The sequence below is a fragment of the Saccharomycodes ludwigii genome, chromosome I (genome assembly GCF_020623625.1).
Source record: "Saccharomycodes ludwigii strain NBRC 1722 chromosome I, whole genome shotgun sequence".
Taxonomy (NCBI): domain Eukaryota; kingdom Fungi; phylum Ascomycota; class Saccharomycetes; order Saccharomycodales; family Saccharomycodaceae; genus Saccharomycodes; species Saccharomycodes ludwigii.
In genome coordinates, this window is record NC_060200.1 from 953,663 (window position 1) to 979,179 (window position 25,517).

The 25,517-nt window shown below is 29.8% G+C and overlaps 12 protein-coding genes and 1 non-coding gene across 13 annotated transcripts; 10 read left to right on the plus strand and 3 right to left on the minus strand.

Annotated features, from left to right (window-relative positions):
- Positions 1-194: 194 nt before the first annotated feature.
- On the plus strand, positions 195-1,019 carry FSH3 (putative serine hydrolase; the record flags this gene model as incomplete). Its single annotated transcript, XM_046078559.1, has 1 exon — positions 195-1,019. One exon carries the CDS (start codon positions 195-197, stop codon positions 1,017-1,019), a length of 825 nt encoding a protein of 274 aa, XP_045936741.1.
- Positions 1,020-1,980: 961 nt separating this feature from the next.
- FMP42 (Fmp42p) lies at positions 1,981-3,576 on the plus strand (the record flags this gene model as incomplete). Its single annotated transcript, XM_046078558.1, has 1 exon — positions 1,981-3,576. One exon carries the CDS (start codon positions 1,981-1,983, stop codon positions 3,574-3,576), a length of 1,596 nt encoding a protein of 531 aa, XP_045936742.1.
- Positions 3,577-3,665: 89 nt separating this feature from the next.
- On the minus strand, positions 3,666-7,679 carry STE6 (ATP-binding cassette a-factor transporter STE6; the record flags this gene model as incomplete). Its single annotated transcript, XM_046078557.1, has 1 exon — positions 3,666-7,679. The coding sequence occupies one exon, from the start codon at positions 7,677-7,679 to the stop codon at positions 3,666-3,668; it is 4,014 nt and encodes a 1,337-aa protein (XP_045936743.1).
- A 1,674-nt stretch (positions 7,680-9,353) lies between these two features.
- On the plus strand, positions 9,354-9,989 carry OPI3 (bifunctional phosphatidyl-N-methylethanolamine N-methyltransferase/phosphatidyl-N-dimethylethanolamine N-methyltransferase; the record flags this gene model as incomplete). Its single annotated transcript, XM_046078556.1, has 1 exon — positions 9,354-9,989. One exon carries the CDS (start codon positions 9,354-9,356, stop codon positions 9,987-9,989), a length of 636 nt encoding a protein of 211 aa, XP_045936744.1.
- Positions 9,990-10,185: 196 nt separating this feature from the next.
- Positions 10,186-10,257, minus strand: SCDLUD_000408. The gene has a single exon. It is a non-coding gene; the product is annotated as a tRNA-Thr (tRNA).
- Positions 10,258-10,446: 189 nt separating this feature from the next.
- Positions 10,447-11,325, plus strand: SCDLUD_000409 (uncharacterized protein; the record flags this gene model as incomplete). Its single annotated transcript, XM_046076707.1, has 1 exon — positions 10,447-11,325. The coding sequence occupies one exon, from the start codon at positions 10,447-10,449 to the stop codon at positions 11,323-11,325; it is 879 nt and encodes a 292-aa protein (XP_045936745.1).
- Positions 11,326-11,708: 383 nt separating this feature from the next.
- Positions 11,709-13,598, plus strand: SCDLUD_000410 (glycoside hydrolase family 125 protein; the record flags this gene model as incomplete). The annotated part of the gene is made up of 1 exon (XM_046076706.1): positions 11,709-13,598. The coding sequence occupies one exon, from the start codon at positions 11,709-11,711 to the stop codon at positions 13,596-13,598; it is 1,890 nt and encodes a 629-aa protein (XP_045936746.1).
- A 460-nt stretch (positions 13,599-14,058) lies between these two features.
- Positions 14,059-14,895, plus strand: EMC3 (ER membrane complex subunit EMC3; the record flags this gene model as incomplete). Its single annotated transcript, XM_046078555.1, has 1 exon — positions 14,059-14,895. The coding sequence occupies one exon, from the start codon at positions 14,059-14,061 to the stop codon at positions 14,893-14,895; it is 837 nt and encodes a 278-aa protein (XP_045936747.1).
- A 598-nt stretch (positions 14,896-15,493) lies between these two features.
- On the plus strand, positions 15,494-16,657 carry NPA3 (GTPase NPA3; the record flags this gene model as incomplete). Its single annotated transcript, XM_046078554.1, has 1 exon — positions 15,494-16,657. The coding sequence occupies one exon, from the start codon at positions 15,494-15,496 to the stop codon at positions 16,655-16,657; it is 1,164 nt and encodes a 387-aa protein (XP_045936748.1).
- Positions 16,658-16,729: 72 nt separating this feature from the next.
- ADD66 (Add66p) lies at positions 16,730-17,668 on the minus strand (the record flags this gene model as incomplete). The annotated part of the gene is made up of 1 exon (XM_046078553.1): positions 16,730-17,668. One exon carries the CDS (start codon positions 17,666-17,668, stop codon positions 16,730-16,732), a length of 939 nt encoding a protein of 312 aa, XP_045936749.1.
- Positions 17,669-19,199: 1,531 nt separating this feature from the next.
- Positions 19,200-20,168, plus strand: LIA1 (deoxyhypusine monooxygenase; the record flags this gene model as incomplete). The annotated part of the gene is made up of 1 exon (XM_046078552.1): positions 19,200-20,168. The coding sequence occupies one exon, from the start codon at positions 19,200-19,202 to the stop codon at positions 20,166-20,168; it is 969 nt and encodes a 322-aa protein (XP_045936750.1).
- A 366-nt stretch (positions 20,169-20,534) lies between these two features.
- Positions 20,535-21,104, plus strand: HAM1 (nucleoside triphosphate pyrophosphohydrolase HAM1; the record flags this gene model as incomplete). The annotated part of the gene is made up of 1 exon (XM_046078551.1): positions 20,535-21,104. The coding sequence occupies one exon, from the start codon at positions 20,535-20,537 to the stop codon at positions 21,102-21,104; it is 570 nt and encodes a 189-aa protein (XP_045936751.1).
- Positions 21,105-22,188: 1,084 nt separating this feature from the next.
- On the plus strand, positions 22,189-25,425 carry LOS1 (Ran GTPase-binding protein LOS1; the record flags this gene model as incomplete). Its single annotated transcript, XM_046078550.1, has 1 exon — positions 22,189-25,425. The coding sequence occupies one exon, from the start codon at positions 22,189-22,191 to the stop codon at positions 25,423-25,425; it is 3,237 nt and encodes a 1,078-aa protein (XP_045936752.1).
- Positions 25,426-25,517: the final 92 nt, after the last annotated feature.

Sequence of the window (25,517 nt, forward strand, 5' to 3'; positions counted from 1 at the left end):
ATTTGGGTTATTACTTGGATTTAATTATATATATTATATATATATACATTTTTTTTTTTTTTTTTGAGACAAATATCCACAAGATCTATTAAATACAACAGAAGTAAATATTACCAAGCTCAATAAAATTAAAAGATATCTTAAAGTCTTACACATAATTCCACACTCACTACAACAACAAATCCATTTTAAAGATGTCAACTGTATCCAATTCTACAATTGCTCCAAAAAAGAAAAAAATTTTAATGCTACATGGACATGCTCAAAGTGATAAAGTTTTTTCATCTAAAACAGGTGGATTAAGGAAAACTTTAAATAAATTGGGTTATGAATTATATTATCCATGTGCACCAACTGAAATCGTTCCATGTGATTTCCCAGAAAATTTGGACATTGCTTCTACTTTTAATACTACCTCGGGTACTAATATGTATACTTGGCTACTCAGAGATCCAATAACACAATACGAACAAATTCCAGAGATCACAAAAGACTATTTATATAATTACATTTTGGAAAACGGCCCTTTTCATGGTATAATTGGTTTCAGTCAAGGTTCAGGATATGGTGGCTTACTAAGTACTAATATAAACGAATTATTAAACTTGACTGAACTAGAGCAATCACCTTTAAACTTTTTCGTAAATTTTAGTGGATATCGAATGAAAACACCTGAGTTACAAAAGTATTATTCCAATGATATTCTAAATATCCCTTCATTACATGTCTTGGGTGAGTTAGATAGTGTTGTTGAAGAAAGTCGTGTCATGTCATTATATGATGCTTGTCCAGAAGATAAAAGAACTTTGCTAAAACACCCAGGCGGTCATTTTGTTCCTAATTCTAAATCCTTTGTTACTAAAGTGGCTAATTGGTTACAAGTTGTTGATGGTGGAATATCCGAACAACAAAAGGAAATTATTAATAAAGATGAAACTTCAACAAGCAATGAAACTTCAAATAAACCCATGCTAGACGATGATTTATTAGATATCATCGATGGTCTCGGTAAGATTTAAATATTTCAGTATGTTTATCAAAGCTTTATTTGTATAACCGATTTTTTTTTTTATTTTTTTTTTATTGTTGCTATCTAAGATATAAAAAGTTTTTAATGGATGATCTCGTATATGGCGAGAATTTCGGAATTATCCGAAGTCCATTTTCACAATATTTCACGGTTATCGATTAAGTGACGTACCACTTGATAACATATAATGTTGTTGTATTATAATTCGTTAAGTAATCACCTCAATTAGTTCCCTTTAGTTTGTTGTGAAATTGAAAAAGATTAAAAACAATTATTAATTAACAGGAACAACTCCAATTGAAGCCCATTGTTTTTGTCCTATCTTAACTAACAAACTTTTATATAGAAGATACGTGCATGGTTGCCGATTTATCTATCTATATATATATATATATATATATTTCTTATCTTATTATTATTTATTTTAAAGTGAAAATAAATAATATTGTTGATAAAAATACGAACTTTTTTTTCTTATGCAATTTCATTAGCTTTATCATTTCACTGACAATCAATATAAAAAAAAAAAATGATGTTATGAAATAAATTATTGCTTTTCATTCCTTAAACAGAAATTGTCATCTGGTATATTTTATATAAATGCAGATAGACTTTTGGGATTCTGTTATTATTATTACTAATTTTCTCTTTTTTTTCCTTTTCCTTTAGAAAAAAACTTTTTTTTTTTCTAACTTTTTTCCCATTGTTTTTACTCTTTTATTTTTCCATTTTCCCTTTTTTTTTTCTTTCTTTTTTCTAATTCACCTTATATCCCTTTTCTTGTGAACACTCATAACACTTGTGTAAAATACAAAAGCCTAAACCATTTAATTAGAACATTTGAGAAGAGAATCTTTTTTATTCAAAAAATAACTCCCTTTTCCAGCAACATAACATTAAAAGACCAAAAAAAAAAAAAAAAAAAAAAAAAAAAAGAGGAAAATCTCGCGATGAAGAAACCTAGTTTACCAGTTATTCAAATTGTATGTGCTGTAACATGGTGTCTATTCGCAGCAGGCCCTATTTTCGGCTTTGCTGCCTTAAAGCCCATTTTAGTAAGTGAAGGTGTTTATTCAGACTTGTGTAAAACAAATTCTACCATTAGTCTAAATAATGATTACGCTATTACCAAGAATATGTTTACTTCGGGAAAATTTATTCCTGAAAAACCGTGCATTACTCAAGATTTAAAATTGAATATGATCTTCACCATTGGGGCGGTAGTAACCAACCTATGTTCCCTTGCAGTCGGCTTTGTTTTAGATCATGCTGGTCCAAGAATCTGTGGGTATGTTGGTGTATGTTTCCTTACTATCGGTTCATTTATCCTTCAATTTTCTAAAAAAATACAATTATTTGACCCTTATTTGACTGGTTATATTGGATTAGCCATTGGTGGACCATTTGTTTTTATTTCCACTTTTCAATTGGCCAATAGTATCCCTAAACATAGTGGGAGCATTTTGGCTTTGATAACCGGTTCATTTGATACGTCAAGTGCCTTATTTTTATTTTACAGATTATATTATCAAAATGTTAATCCTAATTGTGGTTTAAAGACTTTTTTTAGTTGGTATTTACTCGTTCCAACATTCATTTTATTGTGTCAACTTTTTATTATGCCCAAGGATTCCTATAAAACAATTGGTAATATCCATAAATTGGAAATTGAAGGTTTAAATGAAAGCGGGTTTATTCCACAGGAGGTCATCGACACTACTCAAGATGGGGATGAAAGGGCATCCTTAATCCGTGCTAATTCTCAAGGATTGGATCCTGTTAAATCTACACATAGTGGCCGCAGAAAATCTGTTGTTGAATTAGCCGTTGAAAACAAATTGAAATCAAAGACTAATGGCATTTTTGGTGTTCTACATAACTATACTGCTATGCAGCAATTAAAAACTCCATGGTATTTCTTAATGCAAGGTTTTACCATTATTTGCATGTTAAGAATTAACTATTTTGTTGCTACAATTAGATCACAGGAAGAATTTTTGCTAGGAAGTTATGAAGAAGCCTTAAGATTGAATGGTATTTTTGATGTAGCTTTGCCATTGGGTGGTGTAATTGCCATTCCATTTATTGGTATCATATTAGATCATATGGCTACTTTGTCTGTTTTAGTTCTAGTAACCTGTATTTCTGTAATCATTGGTATTTTGGGATTGATCCCACATTCCTTCACTGCTAATTTAATTGGTATTTTAATTCTAGTTGCTTATAGACCATTCTATTACACCGTTGTTTCTGATTACTGTGCGAAGGTTTTCGGGTTTGAAACTTTTGGTACTGTTTATGGTTTATTAATGACAATAGCTGGTTTGTTAAACCTATTACAAAGTGTCTTTGATAGATGGACCCACTCTGTATTTAAGATGAACCCAACCCCGATCAATAGTATTTTAGTTTTGATAACTATATTGTTTGGTGGCTCATTATTTTTTTACATTAAGTTGCAATTGAAGAAAATTAGCCAGGATAATGAAGCATCTCCAAGTAGCAGTACTCATGGCTTATCAGAAACAACATACGGTTCTGTATGAAAATAAAATTTTTTTCATTATGCCTGCATATTTAGGATTGTATTTTAATTTATTAATATATGTATCTATGTATATACGCTATTTTTATTTTATTGTAAATCCAAATTGAAAATTCTATACAATTCACCCTTTTTTTCCATTAATTCTGAAAATGTTCCCTCCTCGCAAATAACACCTTCTTTCATAACCAAAAGCCTGTCACAAATTTTCATCATGGATTTTGAATGTGTAACAATTAGCACCGATTTATTACGTATTTTATTTTTAATCATTTGTTCGATCTTATCAGCATTGAATGCGTCTAAAGCAGAAGTACACTCATCTAATAGTAACAAAACAGGATTGTGCAACAAAGATCTACTGATTGCTAACCGTTGTAATTGGCCACCACTCATTAAATTGGTATCTATTTCTGTATCTAATCTCCTTGGCAAAGCCATAACAAAATCATATATATTGGTGGCTTTTAAAGATTCATGGATCTCCCAATCATTAAACATTTTGACTGGTAATCCATAGAGCAAATTTTCCCTTACAGTACCTTGAAAAAATTTAGGGGTTTGTTGTACCAAACCAATATTATTTCGTAAAGCATTTATATCCCAAAAGTTTATATCAGTTCCATCAACAAATATGGTATTATTAGAAACAAAGTATAATTTTGTAAATAAGCTTAGTAGTGTACTTTTACCGCAGCCAGAGTCACCAACAATACCAACTTTTTCATTAAAATTTACAGTCAAATTCAAATTCTTATATATGTTAGCAGATAGAGTACAATTAAGCTGTGGATAACTAAATGAAAGATTTTTGACTTGAATCAATTTTTGACCGTTAACCTTATTTCGAATTAAATATTGTCTTTTCCTAACAGGATTTGCGTCCTTTCTTTCGGTAAGTATTGGACTGTCAATAATATTAAATACATAGGTTGCTGCCCGTTGGCCTCGCGAAAGTTCCGGAATACTATTTATTAATGAATTGCTTGACATTATAGTGAATAAAAGCAGTGTTAAAGTTTCAAACATTTTCTCCACTGAATACTCTTTAGTTATGACCAGTTTTAAACCGTAGTAATATATAATTGATTGAATAGCTATTGTCAGTGTGGCTAAAACGGAAACACCGAAACCAGTAGCCCAGGCTCGTGCACGGCCTATTTTTTTTAATTTTGATTCAATTTGAGCATATTGGCCTAAAAAATATGACTCCAATCGTAAAATTCTTATTGTTTTAATAGAAGTAATAATTTCATAACTTTTATTTTCTAAATCAGAAACAGCAGATTTGTAATTATTTTCATGTTTTTGCAAAATTGAACCATAAACACCAGAAAATAAAATAAACATCGGGAACAAAGAAATGCAAACCAAACTTAATTTCCAGCCAACAACAATAGCCCAGGTCAAACCAATAAAGGCTAACAATACTAATTTTAGAATAATACCTAAAAAATCAGAGGCTAAAATCCTCAAATCTCTCAAGTCGTTTAAAAGTAATGCAGAAATTTCGCTAGCTTTATTGAGCTCAGCTGAATACCAAAGCATATCCTGGTCCAAAATTTTTTTCATTGCAAGAATCCTTAAATCCATAATCCAATACTCACTACAGTAATTTAATAGAAATTTCTCAAAAAAGGTACAAACACCGTCTATGAATGAAACTGTAAATAGAATCAAGGACCATTTAATTAAATATTCAGCAGTCCCGACATTTGTATTCTCTTGGTTAGGAACAACTGCAGTCAATAATTTGGAGAAACAAAATGAAAAAACAGGATTAGTAACACCTGTTGCAATTGCAAAAATCAAACCAATTGCTAATGTTTTTTTATGTTTTATGGTCGAAAACATTATGAAAAGAACCTTTTTCATAGGCAGTGGATCCAACCTGCCTAAAACATCGCCACTTTCAACATCGGTTTTCCGCTTCCTTTTTTTCTCATTTTTACTTTTTTTGAGATTCACGCTAGTATTATTTTCCTTACCAAGTATAGAAAATGGTTCAGGTAAAACGCCAGTAATATCTGGCCCACAAAGGATAGAATTTCTGTCGGCTTGTTTTTGAAGATATCCTGGAGATAGTGCTTTTTCGTTTTCTTTGTAGAATGGAACTGTAATAGTTTCTGTAGCAGATAAATCATCATCGTCATTTAAGCATTCTTTCAGTTCGCTTATTTTAGATGAAGTAAAATTTTTCTGTAAATAAATACTGCTATTAGGATCCAAAACCGTGGTTTGATGGCTTATTGGTGTTTTAGCTTCTTCTTGTCCAGTTTTAATGTTTTGTAAAAACCAATAGTTGGCTAATTTGGAGTTTACATCTTTTAGTGAATTTTTTTGAAGCCCAAACTCTTTAACTTCACCATTTTCAAGAAGATAGACAAAATCCTCAGAACTTATTTGCGTTAAATCATGAGTTAATATTACTGTTGTTTTGCCAGCTCTGTGGTTCCTAATAGCTTTCATAATTAAATCACGCTGAACAATATCCAGGGCGCTTAAAGCCTCATCCAGAATTAAAATTGGTGTGTTTCTATAAAAGGCACGCGCCAGCGCAACTTTTTGTTGCTGCCCACCACTTAGACTTATGCCATTGGTACCTATTATGGTATTTAAGCCCTCCGGAAGATTTAATAATACATTTTCCAATAACGCCAATTGACAAGAATGCTTTAACAATGAGTTGTTCACAGTTGTGGGATCTTCAGAACCCATTAAAATATTGTTTTTAATTGTGTCATTGAATAAGGTGCATTTTTGTTCGACATATGTTATATTAGAAAAAAGCCAATCTTTATCTATGGCAGCGAGATTAATCCCATCTAAGATTATAGAACCCTCATAATTATCGTATAACTTTAATAACAAATTTCCCAAGGTAGATTTACCAGATCCGGATTTACCAATGATAAATGTGGTGCAATTTTTTTGAAATGATATATTAATGTGATTTAAAACTAAATCTGTCTTTCTTGATGGATATGAAAAACTTACCCCCTTGAATTCAATATTACATGATGGATTAACATAGGAAATTAGTTGTTGAGCATGAAACTTTTGCACTTCCAAAGAGTTATTTATTGATATTTGTTTCTGGATTTGAGATAGTGCAACTTTCCCCCTTTGCAATGCCACAATTTGGTGTAAAGAACTTACTAAAGTTGCACCTAACAAAACACAAGCAGAAAAACAAGTCATAGCGTTTGTAGTAGTTAACTTATTCTTTTTAATTTGACTATTAGCAAACCAAAAACCTTGCACAAACATCCATAAAGATAAACATCGTAAACAACCTTGATTTAGTGAAAATGCAAAGGCATACTTAATGAAATAATTATTGCAATTTCTCGCAATTTTTCTAAAGTTTAAAAGTTCAAGCATTTGCGTAGAAAATAATTTAACCATTATTTGCGAGTCCACACACCATAATACTTTATTTGCACCCTTCATAGATTCATTGTTTTCCAATTTCGTATATTTTTCGATTATTGTAGAACATCTACTTGCAATAATTGCTATAACTGGAGATGAAGCCAAAATAACAAGAGTCATTGACCATGAATAGGTAAATGCGGTAAGAATTAGAGAAATAATGGTGACAAAGTTTTGGAAAATAACAGCACTTGCCTGAGAAGAACTATTTCTTAATTCTTCTACGCATCTATTAGTTTGTGTGAATGAACCACTTAATTTTATTTCCTTGTCATACCATCCCATGTGTTTACCTAAATAACCCAGAAGTAATCTTCTTCTTGACCTAATGCTTTGTCTTTCTCCTAAATCCATCCATTTAGCAATATTGACCCAAGCAATTGGTAGTGCAGCAGCACCAGTGGCTAGTATGGCCATTGGTTTTAGAGTTAATTGATTATTTATATTACCATTGGATGATAATGATATGCTTGTTGTATTTTCTAGGAGGCCAAAGCATTTACCAGTTAAAATACTGATTATACATGGTACAATACCTTGGATTATAGTTGTTAATGATATTATAAGTAATATTTTCCAATCTTTGGATTTATCAACAAAAAAGTAAATATTTTTCGAATATAAAAATGAAGTGGTTTTATGTTTTTGAAAGTTTAGGATTTTGTCCATTTTATGCCCTTTTCAAGTTTGTTTTTTTTTTTTTTTTTTTTTTTTTTTCCATGATTAAAATTTTGATTTAAAGAAGAATTGAAAGTATGAACTAATATAAGGATTTTGTTTTATATTTATAGATTTACCTTTTTTTATTTAATTTAGCTGTTTTTTTTTTAAAAAAAAAAAATTAATTATAGGCATGTAAATTTCCTTTTTTGGAAATTACAATGAAAATTCAAAAAAAAAAAAAAAAAAAAAAAAAAAAAATTGGCATTCAAAAAAGGGGAAAATAGAAGGCAGTAAAAAAGAATTTTTTAAATACAAGATTTCTTTTTGTTTTTTTTTTTTTTTTTTTTTTTTATCTATCTATTTTTTATTAATTTAGATTCGAATCATAACATGAAGATTTTAAAAATAAAATGATGCTATGAAAGATGGCTGGAGATGAACCAGGATTTAAAGTATGTTGTTTATCAAATATCATATACAAACAGTTAGCAGACTTTTTCAACAAATACATTTATTATCGGTATTTTTGACCTTAAATCAATAGCGATCATATTGCCTAAGTTTTTTAACTGATTTTAAAGTTGAGCTTATTTTTCGATAGAGATATTTGAAAAATCACGTGAAATAAGACAAAAATATAATTGTGGTTCTTGGTGGTTAAAACAGTGTAAGTGATAATATCACGTGCGCACCCAACATTTGTATGAAATTATTATAGTATATATATAACAATGTTAATTAAATAATTTGTACAGTTGTTGTTATTGTTTGATTTTAAATATGTAAAATTACATTTTTGTTTGGTCTCTGTGAAATATCCAAAAAAATACATTACTGAATATACTAAAATAAACATAATATTAAAAAAAAAAAATAAAATTCTTTTTAAAGGGTTTTTTTTTTTCTTTGCGTTATAAATTCCTCACGTATTCGTAATAATGCTTAAAGTGGGACGGCAGGAATTGTCTTTTAGATATCAGTAACCAATTCGACCGAATTCCTAATGCTAGCATGTGATAGAAATGTGTCTTTTTTTGAAATTTATTTTATTTTATTTTATTTTATTTTATTTTATTTTCTTTTCTTTTCTTTTCTTTTCTTTATAGCTCCCTGAATAATAAAATATAAATAATAAAAAAAAAATAGAAAAAATCTTATTTAGATCGTGTCTTGTTGTTGTTGTTCTCCCTTTTCATAATAAAACATGTGAAAAATTACAATGTAATAATATATATGTCATTCTATTTATAATATTATTTGTTCTTATTTTCCTTTAATTTAATTTAATTCTTTTTTTTTTATTTTTAACGGAAAATAGTAAGCCACTATATATCAACATTAGTATTTTAAAGGCACATGCTGAAATAAGAAAATAAAATATGTACGAATAGTCAACTTAAAATATATATTTATATATATATATACAATTTCTATAAACTACTATTATTATTATTCATCTTATATAAAGAAGGCTAGATCAGGAGTTTTTATTTTTATTTTTTTTTTGTTTCCGTTAATTATTATACTAACCATCAAATTATAGCTCGATTTCAAGTTGGTTTTCACTACATAACCTATTAAAAAAATATCCTGATAAAAAATTATAATTTAAAAAAAAAAAAAAAAAAAAGGAAAATAAAAACAAAATACATTCCATACATAAATATTTTCGAATCACAGATGTCTACTTTTTCATTTATCCCATTTGACGCTATTTCCAAAACAATTTCCTCAAATATAGATTTTTCAAATTCACATTTGAAAGGTGCTTTATTCTTGATCGCTTTTAATCCAGCTCTATGGAACGGTGTTGCAAGAATTGAATATAAAACCAAACTTTTCTCTAAATTAACGGGTTCACCCAGAAGGGCTTGTTATTGTTTGGCATTTATCATTTTCACTTTGGGGTTAGGAAGAGATTATTTGTTTAAACAAGGCTGTTGCATTGAGCAGGTTTCCAATGAATTTTTAAGTAAACCTATTTTTAAAATTTTAGGTGCTTTAACTTTTGCAGCAGGACAAACTTTAGTATTAAGTTCAATGTATACATTAGGTATTGATGGTACTTATTTAGGTGATTATTTTGGTATTTTGAAGGATGAAAGACTGACTGGTTTCCCATTCAATGTCTGTGAGCATCCAATGTATGATGGTTCTACATTGTCCTTTTTGGGTACTGCCTTATTTTACGCATCTCCTGCAGGTGTTTTTACCGCTGGGTTTGTTAAATTAGTCTACAGTATTGCCCAAATTTTTGAAGGACCATTTACCGCTAAGATTTATGCCAAGAGAGATGCTGAAAGGAAACAAAAATAAAAAACAATTGTTATTATATATAATTAATTTATTACATACATTTGCACTATTTTCTTTTTCTTCTTTTGTAAAGTTATAACTAGTATATTATGGAGAACATGACCGTGTTGACGAAACTTTTTTTTTTTTTTTTTTATAAACTTTAAATTAAATAAAAAAAAAAAAAAAAAAAAATTGCATCAGAGTCACTGAAAAATGCCTTCTGTGGGAATTGAACCCACGATCCCCGCATTACGAGTGCGATGCCTTACCACTTGGCCAAGAAGGCTTAGATTGTTTTATAAATGTCTTTCGACTTTGATTTTTTGATCTTATAATTTATTTTCTTTTTGATCACCACCTCTTTTTTTTTTTAATTATCAATCCTTCTTTTTTTTTTAATGAACAATGAACAACTTTAAGAAAAAACGAATACAACGAAGAAAAAAAAAAAAAAAAAAAAAAACATATTACTACAATGAAAAAGCAAAGTCTGAGAAAATTTCAGAAGAATAAATGCTCTCCAAATATAAGGTTGAAATTAGAATTCAATTTTAGATATACACAACCATTAAAAACCAACCTAGAATTTCTACATAATTCATTTATCATTTGGGAAACAAAAGTACCTCATAGACATGATTTCTTAAAATCAAAATTGATACATGATATTTTCCCGCAATTTACATTTAAATCTGGAATTGCTGCGCCAATGTTGTTCGAGAATCAAATAAAATTGAAAATTTATGAGGGAATATTTAAAAGTTTAAATAAAGAGAATTACGATGCTAATAATGAAAAATATTTAGGGAATGGAAAGACAAATATTTTTAACATAGAAAGTTCTGGTACTGCCACTAATGATATTACTCCCTTTAACAAAAATTTACTGACTTCTATATCATTTCACAACATAAATACGATAAAAGATTTAAAAATTATGGATAGGTTAATGACAGAAAATGTAGTTAATAATGATCATAATAAAATCAACATTAATAAAAGTAAATTCAATAGTAACAATGATCATATTGTAAATATAGTAGATATCAATGACATCAGCGGTGGGAACATCAACCCCAGAATTATTGCAGTTGGCTTAAAAACGTCAACCCCTATTATGTCAAGTATACCCAATTTATTAGAAGCTACTACCTCTTCATACTATAGAGATGGAAAGGTGTCGTATGCAAAATTGATGGAAGTGGCTAGGAAAAGATCAAAAGAGGATAGGTTTTCTGATGATTCGATAGAAGGTCAGGTGGGGCAATTCTTACAAAATTTAGGAGTTAACAACGATTTATCTCAGCCACATTTACTATCTTCAGAGTGGTTATTATTTACTGAGAGCATTTAATGTGCGAATAAAAAAGATTTTTCTTTTTTTTTTTTTTTTTTTTGAACTTTACAAAATGTAGAAAGATTTGTAACATGTATATATATATATTTTTCACCCTTCCTCCCCTCCCCTCCCTTATTTTCCCGTTTTTATTTTTTATTTTTTATTTTTATGTTTTTATTTTTTTATTTTTTCAACTTATAAACAATCTTCGCCCTTTTCTTTATCCCAATTTTATGCATGTTAAATTAGCTTAGTGTAACAACTATCATCTTCTCGAATCTACGTCTCAATACTATTAATACAGATCGCTTTCTCTGGGAAAAAGAAAAAAAAAAAAAAAAAAAAAAAGATATTACAAATTTAAGAACCTAATCCATATAGGTCCATTCACTAAACACATGATAATAATCAGGAAAAAATATAGACCGATATTTCTGGCCTTAATAGTGTTCCTAATATACAAATGCTACCCGTCAAACTCAACTTATAATAACGATTACGATAATTCTGAACAGAAATTAAGCTTGACTAAGGAAAAGTTGAAAAAACAACCGCCTCATAATGCAGATAATAATGACTTGAGGCCGTTATCCAATGGTAAATCTGGTGTTTTTACTAACAACAAAAATCCCATGTTTTATCAAAACAGCGTTAAAAAATGTATTAATTATATGGAGTATTCCTCAGTAAAACACTATTTGGAAACTGATGATATAAGCGACCCATTAACTTTGCCCTTCCAACGGCCTCCCAAAAATTGTAGAACTTTCCATAGTGATATAATAGAAATTGTAATTGATGAATTAAAAAAGAGATTTAAAGATCCAAGGTTGTCAAGAATTTTTGAAAACGCCTTTCCTAACACATTGGATACCACAATTTTGTTTCATGTTACCGCCGAGGAGAATTCTAAATTGTCCAAAAAAAACCATAATAATCCAAGAACAGCTTACAGAAATATGTTACCCGAATCCTTTATTGTTACTGGTGATATTCATGCTGAGTGGTTACGGGATTCATCGTGGCAACTATCTGTTTATCAGCCATTAATTAAATATGATTCCAAATTATTGGAATTAATTAGAGGTGCCATTAATACACAATCGCAATTGTTGGCAAGTAATCCATATTGCAATGCTTTCCATCCACTACCGTATATGAAAGTTAGTAAAGTGCCTGGCCATATTGATAGAGTCCGCCCCTCTCCAAATTGGGCGCATGTGTTTGAATGTAAATATGAAATCGATTCCTTGGCAGCATTTTTGACATTGACCAGGGAATATTACGAAAATGCACCAAGAGTAGATGACATGGAGAAAAAATTTATTACTAAGGATTGGTTGAGAGCTTTATCACAACTTATGCTTGTCTTAAATAGAGAAAAGACTCCCACTTTTCAAAAGGATACTGGAAATGTTAATAATTTTAATTATATTTTCCAAAGAGACACTAATATTGGGTCAGAGACCAGGCCCTTGGCAGGAACGGGGAATCCAGCTAAATACGACATTAATTTAATTAAATCCGCCTTTAGACCATCCGATGATGCTACAATTTTTTCATTTTTTATACCTGGGAACGCACATATGGCAGTTGAGTTGAAAAAAATGGCCGCTATCTTGGAAAAGTTAAAAGATTATATTCATGTTAATGATCTAGATAATTTTATTAATGTTGATAAAACGCTTGAAGCGATGATGGTATATGCATTGAATATTGAAACTGGTATTTTGGAACACGCAGTTTTTCAAGACCCCAAACATGGGCAAGTTTTAGCCTATGAGATTGATGGATATGGAAGTAAATTAATGATGGATGATGCTAATATACCATCCTTGTTATCCTTACCGGATTTAGGGTTTTTGAATGTAAGTGATCCACTGTACCAAAATACAAGAAAAATGATACTTTCAAGAGATGGGAATCCATACTACTTGAAAGGTCCATATTTTGAAGGTATTGGTGGTCCTCATATCGGCATTCACAATGCTTGGCCGATGAGTCTAACAATGGCTATCAGAACTTCAAATGACGATGCGGAAATATTGAAATATTTGGATTTATTGTTATCAAACACCGCGGGGCTGGGCTTGATCCATGAATCTATACAAGTGCATAAACCAAATGGACAACAATATACTAGGCCGTGGTTTGCTTGGGCAAATTCTGAATTTGCTAAAACAATATTACATTTAGCTGAGCATAAACCAGACTTGATTTTTAAAGAAGAATATTGGGGGAAGCCTTTTGTTTTAAAAGATTTGGATCAATATAGAATAGTTGATTGATGAATAAGTTATTTAAAAAGTGGATTGTAATTATTACAAAAATGGACCAACAAATAGGAAAAAAAAAAGAAAGAAAGAAAGAAAGAAAGAAAGTGAAACTTGAGTTTTTTTTTTTCTATATTATTTTATCTTATTTTGTTTTATTTATAATGTTTCATGTATAACATTTGTTATTATAGTTGACGATACATATCTCTTCTTTTTTTTACGCTTGTTTCTATCTGACATGAAAGCTATCTACGTTCTATGATTATGACATTGACTTTGACTGGCATTTGTTACCCGAACATTTTTTTTTTTTTTTTTAAATAAAAGCTTGGAAAGAAAGATGTAAAACATCAAGAAAAATATTTATGCTAGTTTTTTTTTTCCTTTGCTTCCCTTCCTTTTTCCCTCTGTCTAAATGTTTTTAAACATATGTACCGTATCTGAAATATTCCAAAAAAGAAAAAAAACAAGTATGGTTTCAACAGCAGCAGTGGCAATTGGTGCTATTGCAGAACTAACTTTGGATCCCAATTTAAAGTATAATGTGTTATTACCCATTTCAATAGTTATGATTTTAACAGGACTTATCCGTAACTACGTGATGGTTCTGATTCGTCCTAACATTCCAGTAATGCCTAGAGTGAAGATTACAGAACAGCAGTATATCAATAAGGGTCAGATATTGTTACAAAATGGGGCTGTCTTGACACCAGATGGGTTTAAGATGAGAAAAGAGCTTATGGCCAAATTATTGGGCGAGGCTCAGTTTGTTGCTGTGAAACAAAACAACAATGCTATTACGAATGATGCTGCTGACCAGGGCGCAACCCAACAGCAAAAGCCAGAAAATCCATTAAGCGATCCCAATGCGTCAGATGCTATGATGTCTATGGCTAAAGGTAATTTAGCGAATTATATTCCACAAACTTTAATCATGTGGTGGGTTAATCATTTTTTTGCTGGATTTGTTTTGATGAAATTGCCATTCCCTTTGACCGTTAGGTTTAAAGAAATGTTACAAAGTGGCGTTATGACCAATGACTTGGACGCTCGTTGGGCAAGCAGTATTTCATGGTATTTTATTTCTATGTTTGGTATGAATCCATTATTCAATTTAATTTTAAATGATGCAACGTTGCAATCAGATGTTTCCGGTATAAGTAATGACCCAACGATGGGTATGCCTGGTGCAGCCGGTGGTATCAACCCTGAACAAACAATGAGGGAATTGTCGAATGATATAACCATTGCTCCATACGAGAATGGTTATGAGGGTTTAGAAGAGAAAATTTTAAAAATATATTCTTGAGTCTATTGGAAACTAGGCTCGTTTGGTTGGATATATACCTTGAATTTATCTTCTATTTGGTATATTTTTAGTTAATAGACAAGTATTAAATATAGTTGAAAATTTATTATGTTTTTCACTTGCATTGTTTACATAAATATAAATTTTTTTTTTTTTTTTTTTTTTAAATAAGTAACAAGTTTATATATACTTGATTTAGGATCCAAGTAATGGGTTATATAGTTGTGATATAAATTATTAGGCTCTAATCTTGTATATTCAAACTTGAGCGGTATGATTAAACTGATGGAAAATACGTTATTAGTCAAACTTTGTGATTACTTTAGCGCTCTGTGCATTTTCTGTGCAGGTAATAACCTAGCTGTTAGTTAGTATCAAATTTTTTTTTTTTAATGAGAAACGAATTTTTTTTTCTTTTTTTTTTCTTTTCTTTTTTTTCCCCTTCTGTCTTTCTTTTATATATATTCTGAATTTTTAATATATAAATGATGTTATTAATGTTATTAAAGCACAATACAATACTATATTAATCATTAATCACTACATATAGATTTTGAAAAAAAATAAAAAGGGTCAAACAAAAAAAAAAAAAATTGAAATGCAGACTATCATATGTATTGGTATGGCTGGGAGTGGAAAAACCACTTTTATGCAACGTTTAAATTCACACTTACATTCTAAAAAGAATCCGCCATACGCCATAAATTTGGATCCTGCAGTTTTAAAAGTTCCATATGGTACTCACATTGATATAAGAGATTCTATTAAATATAAAAAAGTTATGGAAAACTATCAATTAGGGCCTAATGGTGCAATAGTAACTTCGTTGAATTTATTTTCTACAAAAATAGATCAAGTAATTAATATTGTTGAGAAAAGACAGGATAATTATAAATATTGCATTATAGATACCCCAGGTCAAATAGAATGTTTTGTTTGGAGTGCTAGTGGTAGTATTATAACCGAATCATTTGCATCTACTTTCCCCACTGTTATTGCCTATATAGTTGACACACCAAGAAACACCAGTCCCACTACATTTATGAGTAATATGTTGTACGCTTGTTCTATTTTATACAAGACGAAATTGCCGATGATTATTGTTTTTAACAAGACTGATGTTAAAAAAGCTGATTTTGCCAAGGAGTGGATGACTGACTTTGAAAAATTTCAACAAGCGCTTAGCGAAGATCGTGAATTAAATGGGGAAGGTGATAGTATGGGTAGTGGATATATGGGATCTTTGGTTAATTCCATGTCTTTAATGTTGGAAGAATTTTATTCACAATTGGATATGGTTCAGTGTTCGAGTTACACTGGTGCTGGGTTTGATGACTTCCTCAACGCTGTCGATAAGAAGATGGATGAATACGAAAAATATTATAAAGTTGAAAGAGAAAGAATTTTGAAAGAAAAGGCTGAAAAATTAGAAAATGATAAGGAAAGATCGCTAAATAAACTAATGAACGATTTGGGAATTAAAGATAAGAATGGAGAAAAGAAGAAAAGCAATGTTGATGACGAAGTAGAAGTTCTAAGTGATTATGAAGAGGGAGAGCATGATGGTATAATATTAAGAGATGAAGAAGAAGATTATGTTGAAAGAGAATATACGTTTCCAACCAGTGACAGAGAAAAGGGTGAGGTTAATGAAAGCACAGAACCAGATTTACAAAAGAGATACCAAGATGCGTTTGAAAGTACTGCAAAACCGGTAAGTGGCGAAACAGCCAAAAACATAGCGCGTTATATTAGTCAATAGATTTGTTTATTATTTATTTAAAAAAATAGTTGGCAATTTTTTTTACGTTTTCTACACTAATACTCTCTTTTTTTATATATATAGTCCTTGTTCCATAGAATCTGGCACTTCACCAAAACCATACAAACCCTTCCACGATATTGGTGGAGATAGATCTTTAATAGTCAATTTCTTTATTCTATTTGCACTGTTTTCGGACACCATATTTTTATAGTTGTAAGTGTATAAAATTTCTACTAAATAAGCAGCATCTTGTGAATTGTCGCCTTCATAAACAAACATGTCAAAATATGATAAATCCAAATGTATGTTAAAATGCAAGATATGATAAATCAATTTGAAGGCAAATCTGGTTCTGTCTAACCCGAGTTGGAAATTTTCCTTACGTGAAGTAAAATTAAGTAATAGTTTGTCAATGTTATTGCTTTTAATTGCAGTGTCACTTGGAGAAGATAACAATGATAAAGCTAAATATTTCTTGTCTATATCTTCAATTGAATTAGAATCATTTTTTTCACCAATAGACACTCTTGAAGAAAATATTTTATCTTCTATATAGATAGAATTATCGCTGTCATTATTATTGTCGGCCACCTGCATTTCATAAGGTCCAATACTATCTAGTACTATAATTTTTTTAATTTCATTTTTGTACTCTTTTAATAAGGGCAATATAGCTGAATTAATAAAATTATTTTCATAGGTTGGCACGATAGGAGTACGTTGTTGTATGATATATGTGTTTTCTTTTTTACTGTAATACAATTCAATTGGTGTAGAGAATTGTTTTACGTTTATTTTTGATGAAGTAGAAGCATCATCATTGGTATACAATTTGCTAATACCTTGTTCGCCTGAGAGCTTATCTAATGGACCTAGAAATGGATGCAAAAATTGTGCATTTAAATCTTTAACATATTTATAATTGGTATGCTCATTATGTAACAATAAATCAACTGTTAGTTGAGGAACATTACCGGTAGAAACCAGTGGTATAATTAAGGTGGACATTTTTGATTTTGTAGATAACGATGGTGGTAAAATTAAAATTATTTTTTCTGAATATAAAAGATAACAACTACTTGATTCATAATATCACAAAAAGATGGAAAGGAAAAAAAAAAAAAAAAAAAAGGATAATGCAAGAACTAATAAGAAATGTGAATTACAAATATTTTATAATTATGTATGAAGTTGTAGTGAAGAAAAGGGTACACGTTATAACTATGAGGGTTTTTGTCTTTTGTTCCCGCGGGGGTTTTTTTTAAAAAAAAAAAAGAAATAAAGTGGCAAAAAAAAACATAAGCTTTTTAGACAGAAACAACAAGAATATTTTTTTTTTTTGGATAATATAAACAAACAATTCATGCCAAAAGTAATTACGAATTGTTTATTAATTTAAATTTATGTCCGGGTGATAAACAGCTGCAATTGTAAGTAATATATATGGGGTTATTATTTATTTATTATTATTATTATTATTATGTTAAATTATATTAACATAAAAAGTTGCAGGGCTAGACAACAACAAAAAAGGATACATACTGGTCCTGCAGCTGTGATTATGAATTAAAAAAAAAAAAAAAATGTAGATCTTATCAGAAAATAGAGATTCTTTTTTCTTTTTGGATAACATGACCAAGAAAAATAATTGTTCCGGTCTGCCTTTTGTTTTTCCTAAAAGATATAAATATTTTACATGTTATGTGACTTTTTATTTTTGTTTTGGTTAGCATTTTGTGCAGATCTTTTAAAAAAATTTTTTTTATTCGTTTCTTTTTTTAATTTTAATTTTATTTTTATTTTTATTTTTATTTTTTAGCATACTTTGTTTTTCTAAACGAGGAAAACGCTATAGTCCATTACTTTATACGTACAAAAACCTAAATGATCGCAAAAGAAGAAAAAAATAAAAAAAATAATAATAATAATGAGATGAGAAGTTACAATGAACAAAAAAAAAAAAAAAAATCTGAAATTAATAATCTTAAACAATATAATAACATTTTCATCATCTGCAGAAAGACTTCATCTATATTTTTTAACTTGAACTTCCTTTTTCTTTTTCTTTTCCTTTTCCTTTCCTTTCTTTTTTTTTTTTTTTTTCTTTCTTTCTTTTCATTTTAACAAATATTTAAAGATAATAAAAGAAAGCTATAAGAACTGGACATTCTCTCAAAAAGAATAAAAAATTTTTTTTTTCCTTATGTTTATTTTCCTTATTCTCTTTGCTCTTTTTTTCCCTTCTTCTTTTCCTTTTACACCTTTCTTCTTTCTCTTTTGATGCTCTATTTTAATTAATTCTTTCAATTGCTATTTGAAAACTCGCTATTAATTTTAATTTATAGTAGAAATTGGAAAAAAAAAGAATTGTAAAAAAAGTCAAGAAAGTCTTTTAACAAGGTTAAAACTTTAATTACTAAGTAATTGAAAAAAAAAAAAAAAACATATTTATTCCATTCTAAGCGAATAAAAGGTATATCTTCACTACATTAATTTAAAGGGAACTAAAAGAATCATCAAAACAACACATAAACTAATCATGTCTACCAATTTTGAAAAGCATTTTCAAGAGGATGTGGATAATTTAAACTTAGAGCAATTGAGAGATGTGCTAATAAACAAATCGGGTTCTACAAAATTAGCCAATAGGTTCAGGGCTTTATTTAATTTAAAGTGTTATGCTGAAGATTTCAATAATAAAAAAAAAGCTGACACAGCAGTTCACTACATTTCCTTAGGCTTTGATAATGAGCCAAGTGAATTATTAAAACATGAGGTCGCCTATGTGCTAGGCCAAACTAAAAATTTGACTGCTTGTCCATCCTTAAGAAAAACTATGCTGGATCCAACTCAACAATGTATGGTTAGACATGAGGCAGCAGAAGCTTTGGGCGCTTTAAATGACAATGATTCTATTCCATACTTGAAAAAGTGTATGAAAGAAGATCCAGAAGAAAGTGTTAGACAAACATGTGAATTGGCAATTTCAAGAATTGAATGGCAACATAGTGAAACTGCTAAAAAGGAAGTTTTGCAAGATTCTTTATATTCCTCAATAGACCCAGCACCACCCTTAGATTTGAGTCAAAACTATGATATTGAGCATTTAAAATCTATGCTAAACGACAACTCATTACCTTTATTTATAAGATATAGAGCTATGTTTAGATTGAGAGATATTGGTACTGATGAAGCTTGTTTTGCTTTAGCTTCTGGTTTCGATGACGATAGTGCATTGTTTAAACACGAAATTGCTTATGTGTTTGGCCAAATTGGTAATCCAGTTATTGTTCCTAATTTGATTGAGGTTTTGAATAGAGAAAAGGAAGCTCCAATGGTAAGACATGAAGCTGCTGAGGCTTTAGGTGCTATTGCTACTGATGATGTTTTACCTATTTTAAAGGACCACTTGCAAGACGACGAAGATGTTGTTAGGGAAAGTGCTATTGTTGCGTTAGATATGTATGATTATGAAAATAGTAATGATTTAGAATACGCACCATCATAGTATAGTGGTAATGCCATATTTATTTATTTAATTTTTTTTTTTTTTTTTTTTTTTTTTTCTTTTACTATATGTTTCTTTTGTGTTTGTATTGTAGTTCACTTATGTTAATTTTTATATTATATATATTTTATTATTTTTTTTAAATTTGTTGTCCGTATTGTATTAGCATTATTTTTTTTTTTCACCGAGTTATAAAATTTTCCGTATAATACGTGAAGAAAAAAAAAAAAAAAAAAAAAACAACCTCTTTTTGTTAATACTTTATTTGCTTCCGTATATTTTGTACTTTTTGACCAAATCTACTAGAAAACTTTAAAAATGATAGCCAAGAAAAATAGTGTGTCGACTAGTATATAAAAATAACTAATGTCTCACAATAAAATAGTATTTGTTACGGGGAATGCTAACAAATTAAAAGAAGTTCAACTTCTGTTGAAAGGGATCAAGTACGAGTTAGTTAATGAGCCGTTGGATTTGGACGAACTACAAGAATCCAAGTTGGAATCGATAGCGATTTCAAAAGTCAAGCAAGCAACAAGCCAGTTGGGTGCAGGTGTACCGGTGTTTGTTGAAGATACTGCCCTGTGTTTTAATGCAATGAATGGTCTTCCAGGTGCCTATATTAAATGGTTTGTTAAAGAAATGGGCATTGATAATATTTATAAAATGTTGACTGGCTTTGAAGATAAAACAGCAAAAGCTATTACTACGATTGCTTACTCTGATGCTATGGGTAAAATCCATGTTTTCCAAGGGATAACTGAGGGTACTATTGTTGAACCCCAAGGTCCTAGAACTTTTGGATGGGATTCACTTTTTAAACCTAATGATGGTGTTGGCTTGACATATGCTCAAATGGATAAAGAGGAAAAAAATAAAATTTCTCAAAGGGCAAGAGCTTTTTTTAAATTAAAAGAATATTTAGAACAACAATAAAAAAAAAAAGTGGAAGGTTGAAAAGAGTAATGATATCTTTGTTAGATATATTTATCATATATATTTACATTTGTATACCCTTTTATTTAATAGCGATAACAACAAAATCAATAAATGACTTTTTTTTTTGTCACAAAATATCGGCTAACATGGCTAGTATTTGATATTTAAGATGGTCTTATTCTTTAAATATTTGCTAGTTAAAAAAAGTCACTTTTCTTTAATCTGGTCCGTTAGAGACGGGAAAGTGTTAATAATCGGTCCAAAGTATTTCTTGAATATTATTTTTTAGTGAAAAGTTTACCCGACGATATTCTATATATATATCTCCGTAGTGTCTTGATTTCGGATTTCGGTGTAATGAGTATATATACTAGAGTACTTTAAGTTATTGGGGAGCAAAAACATTTAAATTGAAAAAAAAAAAAAAAAAAAAAAGAAAGGTCTTCTTTTTTCAATTTTTTTTTTTTTTTTTTTCAATTTTTTTTTTTCAATTTTTTTTTAATTATTTTTCATCCTTGTCTATAGATATCTTATTAATTAATTAGCCCACCTATTTTTAAAACAAATATACTCTGATCTTCATGCTTTTTATTTTCTTCTTCTTCTTCTTTTTTTTCCCTTTCAATTTTTAACATGTAATTTTTATTTGAATAAGAAAAGAAGAGAAGTTTAGTGACACATTTCACGGCATACGAAAAGATATTCCTCATATTTAACAAGCAAGAAGGGAAAAAAAAAAAAATAAATAAATAAATAGATAGACTAATATATACAACAAAATCTTTTCAAAGAAAAGAAAGTGAAAGTATAATTAAAAAACAACAACAACAACAACAACAACAACAAAAAAAAAAAAGAAAAAAAAAAACTTTTCACATAATTAAGCTAGTACCTATACAACCAAAAAAAAAAACAAAAAAAAAACAAGTTTCCTTAATTAAAGTATTACCTATCCATTGTCCCCTCCCCTCACCTTTTCTTTCCTTTTTTTTGTCTTTATATTCGTGCTTGAATAATAATTATAAAATATAGACCATTGTTTTCTCTTTTTTAATTTAGTCTACAGAACATAATTCTAAATATGACCACTGAACAGACGTTGCAACAAATTACACAGGCCATCGATGTGGCGAACTCTCCGACATCAAATACTGAATTTAAAAGAGAAGCTGTAGAATATTTAAATCAAGTCAAAAATTTGCCAAATTCAGCAGAAATATTTGCCGACTTAATCGCCAATGATAATTCATTATATAAATTTGTAGCGTTGCAGACATTGTCGGAAATAATCCCCACTGCTGCTGCTAACAACTCTTTGGAAATCCTAAACTTTATTAAAACCAATATACTAGGATATTTAGGTAAAAATATCCAGGATCCTGAATTCATCAGGAACAAAGTAGCAGAGCTATTATCTCTTTTATTTTATTTCATGTACGGCGAGGTTAATTCCAATGCATGGTCAACTTTTTTTGTAGATTTAATTCAATCGTTTAACATATCTGATGCTATTAGTGGTAACATAGTCTCTGGAAAGTTACAAAACTCTTTGGGCGTTGATTATTTTTTAAGAACGTCTTTACAAATTAATACTGAGATAGCAGACCAAACTTTTGTTAGAAACAAAGATATTCAGTTGAAAAACAACCTATTAAAGGACTCTATGAGGGTAAACGATGTTACCATCCTTTCCACTCTTTGGTTTAATATACTATCTAAATGCAGTGTTAACTATCAAGATTTAACATTTCTAACTTTAAAATCAATTGGCTCTTTTGTTTCTTGGATAGATATTAACTTAATTGTCACCAATGACTTTATTACAGCAATAACTAGATGCTTAGATAAGGAAAGCACAAGCATTCCATGCGGGGACTGTTTGTGCGAAATAATCTCCAAAAAAATGAAAGCACAGGATAAATTACACTTATTGGCCATGTTAGATTTAACCAACAGAGTAGGAAAATTTAATAATACAGATGTTGAAGTCATTGAAAATTTGGCTAAATTAGTTTCCGTCGTTGGCGTGGAATACACCATTATTATAGATCATGATAATAATTTAATAGAACAAGCTGATTTACAAATTACAACCAAGATATGCCCACTAGTTTTGGAATTTTTGTCTCACGAGTACGATAATGTAAGCCAACAATGCTTCCCCTTTGTTACTGCATATTTATCATTTTTGAAAAAGTTTTTTGCTTTAGGTGGTAAACCTGGTAGTGCGATTTCAATGAACTCGAAAAAGTTGGCTATCGACCAAACTCATTTGGATTTTTTGGAGAAATTATTAACCATTATTAATTTGAAAATGAAAATAGACTCTGCTTCTGAACCTGGCTCCATCGATGAAATTGAAGAATTCGATGAAACCATTAGATCTAAATTAAAGGTTTTTCAGGATACTATCGCTGTCATCAATCCCACTTTATACATGCAATTCATGACCAGAATTATAGAACAGCCTCCAGTGGATAATGATTGGAGAACCAAGGAGTTGCATATTTTCCAAATGCATAACTTTGCCGAGAGTGTTAGAAATAATTTATTTGGCATTCCTAAAAACCTTATTGGTGAATCTGAACCTTATAGATTGATGAAAAGATTTGCCTCCAACAATTTATTGCAAGATACCAGTGTATTCCAGTTCAATAATCCATGGATTCAAATCTCCTTTTTTGAGCTAATTGTTAGGCACTATAATTTCATTGATGTTGAAAACGAATTACCGTTGCTAAATGTTTTTGTTAGCACTTTTGGTATCTTTAGCAGTGCAGAAAGAGTTAGACTAAGAACCTGGTATTTATTTAGCCGATTTGTGAAATTAACCAAACCAAAATTGGGTGCCTCTGATTTGCTGGCTTTGTTGGATAAAATATCCTCGCTGTTAATCATCAGTATGCCGCAAGTCAACTCTCCTACGTTAAATATTAATAATGACAGTGCTATAGAATCCGATACAACTTTTGACAATCAATTATACTTGTTTGAGTCCGTCGGCATTTTAATTGCTGGTAACAAGAAACAAAATTATAACATGTTAGATGGCATTATGTCACCGTTATTCCATAACCTGGAACATTGTATTTCGGTACCTACTAAAACACAACAACTCGTATTACAAACTAATCATGTTTTGATGGCCATTGGTATTGTTGCAAGAGGTATACATTCAGGGATTGTTCCTGAAAGTCAATTGAACACTGTCGCTGTAAATGAAAAGTTAGTGGATAAAACGTTGATCGAAAAATTTAGCAATATCGCTGAAGTTGTCTTAGTTACTTTCCAGTATTTTAATAAATATGAAATTGTAAGGGACTCAGCAAGATTTGCATTTGCAAGATTGGTTCCTATCTTAAACAGTAACATTATCCCGTATATTAGCAGATTATTAGCGATATTCTACGAAAGCGATTTGAAAGTTTTAGAAATGAATGATTTTTTGGGTTTTGTTGGACAAATTATCCATAATTTCCAAAACAATAATAACTGTTATCAATTATTGAACAGTTTAGTTACCCCATTGGTGAAAAAAGTTTTCCAAACAATGAACATTATTGATAAAGAACAGATGGAACCAACCAACTTATCCAGTGCTGCTAGTGGCAGAACTTCTAATGGGAAAAATGTCATAGTCACAGATGCATTCAGGGAGAAGATACTATTGAAAAAAGCATACTATGGATTTTTACAAGCTTTTATCACTAACCATGTTACCTCATTATTTCTAACAGAAAGCAACAGAGAGGTCTTTGCGTTGATTTTGGAGGACCTTTTAACTTACGAGCCTCAAGAGCTTCAAGAAATGTCAACCATGAAATTATCCCTTAGTGTTTTGTTAAAAATATTGAGATTTTTAGGGACTGGCGCTTGTACAGATTTACAAGATAATAATCGTAATGATTTAGTCAGGTTGGATGGGCTAAGAGAATTTTTTATTGCTAAAATTGTGCCGCTATGTTTTGAGATTCCATTCAAGCCAGAATATGCATTTAACATAAATGACGGTAGTTGCCGCGTGATAGCATCTGATCTTGCAAGATTGTTAAAATCTTTGTATACTATAAACAATTCTGCTAATACTATTGGCGCTATTAATAACGAAAATGTAAATAACAACGATACAAATGGTGCAGATGGTAGCAGTAGTATTTTAGGCACTAATAAATGCATAGTATATCTAGTTGACGTATATTTTCCACAGATTCAATTCCCCAATAACATTTCAATGGAGTTTATCAACGCATTGATTAGTTTAGATGAAAAGAAATTTGAGAAATATTATGTTAGTTTCATTGTTCAAATAGCATCATGAATATATATATATATATATATATATATGTGTGTGTGTTTATGTTTATAAGAATTTTTAGTTTATTATAAGTTATTATAAAAAAGTAATTGTTC